Source organism: Morone saxatilis, unplaced genomic scaffold (genome assembly GCF_004916995.1).
Source record: "Morone saxatilis isolate NCDOM2014 unplaced genomic scaffold, NCSU_SB_2.0 Contig1, whole genome shotgun sequence".
NCBI classification, from domain to species: domain Eukaryota; kingdom Metazoa; phylum Chordata; class Actinopteri; family Moronidae; genus Morone; species Morone saxatilis.
In genome coordinates, this window is record NW_023339651.1 from 20,826,449 (window position 1) to 20,831,663 (window position 5,215).

The 5,215-nt window shown below is 40.4% G+C and overlaps 2 protein-coding genes across 2 annotated transcripts in view; one reads left to right on the forward strand and one right to left on the reverse strand.

Moving 5' to 3' along the window:
* Positions 1 to 5,215, reverse strand: part of myo15b (myosin XVB) — a gene marked incomplete in the record, with an annotated part of 32,677 nt that continues 27,462 nt past the window's right edge. The window contains 1 exon segment of the mRNA XM_035658940.1: positions 1 to 97. Coding sequence (XP_035514833.1) covers positions 11 to 97 — 87 coding nt within the window.
* Positions 2,787 to 5,204, forward strand: LOC118326054 (solute carrier family 17 member 9-like). The gene is made up of 7 exons (XM_035658951.1): positions 2,787 to 2,919; positions 3,071 to 3,158; positions 3,280 to 3,314; positions 3,750 to 3,865; positions 4,551 to 4,606; positions 4,689 to 4,718; positions 4,864 to 5,204. Exons 1-7 carry the CDS (start codon positions 2,827 to 2,829, stop codon positions 5,031 to 5,033), a joined length of 588 nt encoding a protein of 195 aa, XP_035514844.1. The 5' UTR covers positions 2,787 to 2,826; the 3' UTR covers positions 5,034 to 5,204.

Genomic DNA, 5,215 nt, shown 5'->3' on the forward strand with positions numbered 1-5,215 from the left:
TGTGTGGTGTCTACAGGTGATTTGAAATGGAGCTGCTGACTGATGGTCGGATCGACTCTTCCATTATCAGAGCAAGGATGTGGCACATTTCCTTAGCCTGAAAGAGACATTGACAGATGGAATCAGAGATAAATGCACAAATGAAAGTTTTTTTCAAAGTTTATATTTTAATAAGTGTCATATACTAACTCACAGTCGCTAACGGTAATAACCTAACCCTGGTGTTTTTTTGTTTATTTTACATTGCCTTAATGCTGTATGCAAAATTCAGTTTCTTTTTTCTTACCACATTAAAAGCCCATAAAAAGAAAAGCATTGAAGATGTAACCCTTTTCTGTCTCAAACTGGGCTTGCACATTTGAAAAAGGTGATTCAAATGACCACAGAGCACAGCTGTCACACAAAAAAAGGAAATTCATGTTTTGTTGTTCTCTGTGTACTGTACATGAACAATTTAAATTTTTTAAATTTTATATACTGTATTAATCCCCAGTTATGGAAATTCTTCTATACACTCTATTTATTTTTTATACACACACACAAACACACACAGGCCGAAACACACATGCAGCATGCAGGGCCCTTGTAGACATGCACAACAGAGAGAGGATTGGTGGAGTGATGGGTCCCTCATTAGCGGCGCCATAAGCAGTTCTTGGGGTTAGCGTATTGCCTTGCTCAAGGGCACCTCGGCAGTGCACAGGAGGTGAAACTGGCACCTCTCCAGCTACCAGTCCACACTCCATATTTTGTGGTCTGTGGGACTTGAACCGGCAACCCTCTGGTTCCCAAGCCAAGTCCCCACACACTGAGCTACTGCCGCCCCCATTTTTGGGGTATATGTGTGTTCACTTTCTTGGCATGAGTTAGATGAGAAGATCGATGCCACTCTCATGTCTGTACACTAATGATGAGGCTAAAGTCAGCCAACCAGTTAGCTTAGCTTAGCATAAAGACTGGAAACAGGGGGAACAGTTAGCCTGGCCCTGTGCAAATGTAACAAAATCCACCCATCAGCACTTCTACAGCTCACAAATTAATCCATTTTACCCTATTAAGTGTAAAAAAAAAATAGTTGTGATTTAATGGGGTTACATGCTGTATTATTTCCTGAGCAGTTGCCAGACCGTTTCCTCCTGCTTCCAGTCTTTATGCTAAGCTAAGCAGCTGTTGTCTTTACTTTTCATATAAACTGCAGACATGAGAGTGGTGTCAATTGCATCTAACTGTTGAGTGAGTAAGAATATTTTTCAAAATGTATTCAATTAAAATTGTCTGAAATAAAAGCTCCACAGGTAGCGCCGGTAGCTCTGCCAGGTGAGCTACCGGGGCTACCAGAGTGTCATCCCCTCTCTCTCTCTCCCCCTTTCTTGTCTATCTTCAACTGTCAATAAAAGGCAAAAAGCCCAAAAATATATTAAAACACATAAAAATAAAAGCTCCAGTCCTGCAGGAAATATGAATAAATTGAATTAGTGGTGTCCGAACTGTCCAAGCTCACAGATATTTCATATCTTATGATGTCTTATAGGGGTTTTTTTCCCGTCCCTGGCCAGCCTTTGCTCACAGCGTGTAGGGGAAGGCGAGAGAGGGTTTTTAATGAGCACCATGCACAGCGGTAGCCATCTTGGGTATGTTAACACACAGACACAAATCCTCACATAAAACACACCATCTATCCCTTGTGACATCTTTTATGTTTTGCTCTTTCAGGACATTACTAGCAGGTGGGATGGGGTCTGTGATGCTGGACGAGTACGGCTGGGAAAGCATGTTCTACAGTACCGGTTTCCTGTCCGTACTCTGGGCGCTCGTTGTTTGGCAGTGTTTCCTAAAAGGTACGGTAACTACTGCACTAGTCAGTCATGCATCCATGAATAACCATGACCACAGGTTGTCACCTAGTCAGTATGGAGAAAGATAAATGAGCCTTCCTTAGCTCTGCCTCTTTCAGCTACTGGATGGATTGTCATGACATTTGGTATACGCATTCATGTCCCCCTCAGGTTGAGTTGTAGTAACTTTGGTGACCCCTTAAAGGTCCAGTGTGTAACAATTAGGAGGATGTATTGGCAGAAATGGAATATAATATTTATACGTGTGTTTTCATTAGTGTATAATCACCTGAATATAGGACATTCGAATCAGCCTCAACTGCACTTGAGTATTATTTGTACTATGTTGCAAAATGACCAACAGTGTTACAGTAATATATAATATGTAATTATAATGTTCAATGTGTGTTTCAGGCGAAGTTGTCCCCAAGCAGATGAAATTGAGTAATGACTCACAATGGAGTGTGTCAAAAAAACGCTGGCTCAGTCTTTTTAAGAAGCCACCCGTCTGGTACAGTTTATATTCTTTAATTCTTCAATGTTTATTCATACAGTTCTTGCAGTGCTGTAATACTCGAGTCCAGTCTCAAGGCTTTTTTTTCTATTGTCAAATTTTCTAGTTGGTCTCGACCGAGTCCAGCAATGTTATTGTTTTTTTTTTCTGAAGTAACCTCCTCCTTCAAAGCAGAGCCACTGATGTAGCGCCCTTGTTCAGAAAACGGGTTGTAGTTCAATTTAAAATCCTTAGAATGGGCCACCTGGTAACCATGGTTACTAATGAACGTCACTTTCAATCGTATGCCTGGTTGCCAAGGTTGGTGTTGACTCTCTCATGTGGACTCTGTCTTGACCTGGACTAGTCCTGGTCTTGGACTTGTCTTGGACTTGTCTTGGACTCGCCAAAGGTGGTCTTGACTACAACACTGCATGCTTGTTTGAGTTTCCAGCCTAACCTGTCTCTCCGTCTTTGTCGTCTTCTTTCGATAGGGCCATGGTGTTTGCTCACATGTGCATGTGCAGCACGTCCTACACTTTACTGTCATGGTTGCCAACATACTTCAAAGAATCCTTTCCACATGCCAAGGTATTTGTTGATTCCGCCCTATGTTTTTATTTAGGCTATAAACATGTTCAATGTGACGCTGAAGACTCCAGAGACGCTCAAGCTATCCACATTATTTAAATGCCATAAGAAAAACAGGTTAATGTAACCACTAACTTGTCTATTCCTGCAGGGATGGGTGTATAATGTAATTCCATGGCTAGCTGCAATCCCATCAGCACTTGGTGGAGGATATGTTTCAGATTTTCTCATCAACCGAGGTATTAATATAGTGTCATTATTCCTTTATTGTTTTTATGTGCTTTTAGGTCAGTTACTGTATCTTTCCTCAAAAACAACATGTATGTTCACCAAAACATCTTGTGTTTTCTTTTTCTGTAGGATATGGTGTAGTAACTGTGAGAAAGATAATGCAGGTAAGTGTTAAAAAAAAACAGTTGTGATTGTACAGTCGTTCACCACAGTTGTGTTTCTAAGTGATTAAACACTGTGTCTGTGTGGTGCAAAGGTTTCTCGCTGCTTAGGTGTGCAATGTTGGAATTTCTGTGCTTGTTTTAAACATGTAATTACAAGCCTTAAAGCCTACCCAAGGCAAGAGATGTACAAGAACTGTAACAAGTAATTGTTCTGGTCAAATAAAGTACATAGTTATACTGTATAATGGAAAAGTTTGGCTTACTGATTAATAACAAACTGCATCAGACACTTGGACTAAGTTTTAATCTGAATCAATACAAACCTTAATGGAGTTGAAAGTCATATAAAGTTCAAGCTTTGTTGCAACACTTTTTAAACTTTTATATAATGGACTGTGCCTTTTAAATATCTCACCTGCATGTCTCTCTCCTCAGTTCTTTGCCATGGGCGTATCGAGTATATTTATCTTGCTTCTGTCTGGAGCTGTCACATTTCCCTCCGCTGTGATTTTCGTCTCTGCTGCTATATGTTTATACACCTTCACCAGCGGGTATGTTCAATTATTGTTGTGTGTTTAAGATATTTGCACAACCTTAAGTAATTAACCAGGAAAGAAAGATTTGTCCAGTTGAGCTTCAGTCAATATTTAAAGAATAATGCTCGCCTTATTCTTTATTTCTGTTAATGTTAACGTATTCTTGTGTAAAGACTGAAAGTATGTGTTAGTTACACTCAGCATTTTACACAGAACACAGTAAGTGTTTTACATAAGAAAAACAAACCACATGGTTGCACAAATCAGGGGGAAGTAGTTTGTCTGCATTATAGTAAAAAAAGAGAGGTTGTGTTTTTGTGTAATATGTTGCAAAGCCTGTTAGCAACTCTGCCAGTACACTCACGTGTCACAGTGCCTCTCAACACACAACCTTTAATTCATGGTGGTGGTGACTGAAGCCGTCAGTGCTCTGCTCACTCTTTGCTGCCGTTCATACAGCATTTCAAAAGCCCCACCTTCACCTCATAGTCCACCTGTAGTTCTCTGAGTCTTTAATGAAGGAGAGTTACTGTTATGGCTCCCTCACTTTATACAGTCGCATAGGAATGTATAAAATATAATATAGAATATCACCAGACTTATCCTTCACATCCAGTCCCTATTTTTATAGTCAGGTTCAGTGTGCTGTAGATGTAGATTCTGCTGTTTATGTATTATATATGTATTCAATGTGTTTCAGTGGTGTGTCAGTGAACGTACAGGATCTCACCCCATCGTGTGCCGGTGCCCTCTATGGTGAGTTTCTATCAGCCGACATTTCAGTTTCATCTGAGTTGTTGTTGATAGACATTTGATCACGTTTCTTTTTCTGCAACAGGTTTCATGAATATGCTGGGTGCTTTTATGGGTATGTATTCAAGAGGTTTATTACTTTTTTATGCTGTATTTAGGTCTACTTTTCAATGTCGTATCTGGAATTTAAAAGTGTAAATGAGTTACTGCTGGCACTGATCTCAAATGCCTCCTGTCCCTTTGCTTGGTGTGTGTTGCAGGACTGGTGTTGGTCTCGCTGTCGGGTTACCTGATTGAGGTCACGCTGTCGTGGGCCACCGTGTTCTCCCTCATCAGTTTAGTAAATGCCACAGGCCTTGGGATTTTCCTCATCTTTGGAGATGCTCAGCGTGTCGACCTGGAAGATTACAGACGGGTTATGGTGATTTGACCCAGACCCTTTTGTCTGTATCCGATCTGGAAGACAGGGCATTCAAATCTCTATCCATAGTACAAATAAAAGTGGAAGTACTGCAGACTTCCTCTTGAAAATGAAGGAACCTGAATATTCCAGGCAAGTTTTAGTTCTGTTGTGTTTACTGTAAGGCAAGTTTATTTATAAAGCACATTTCA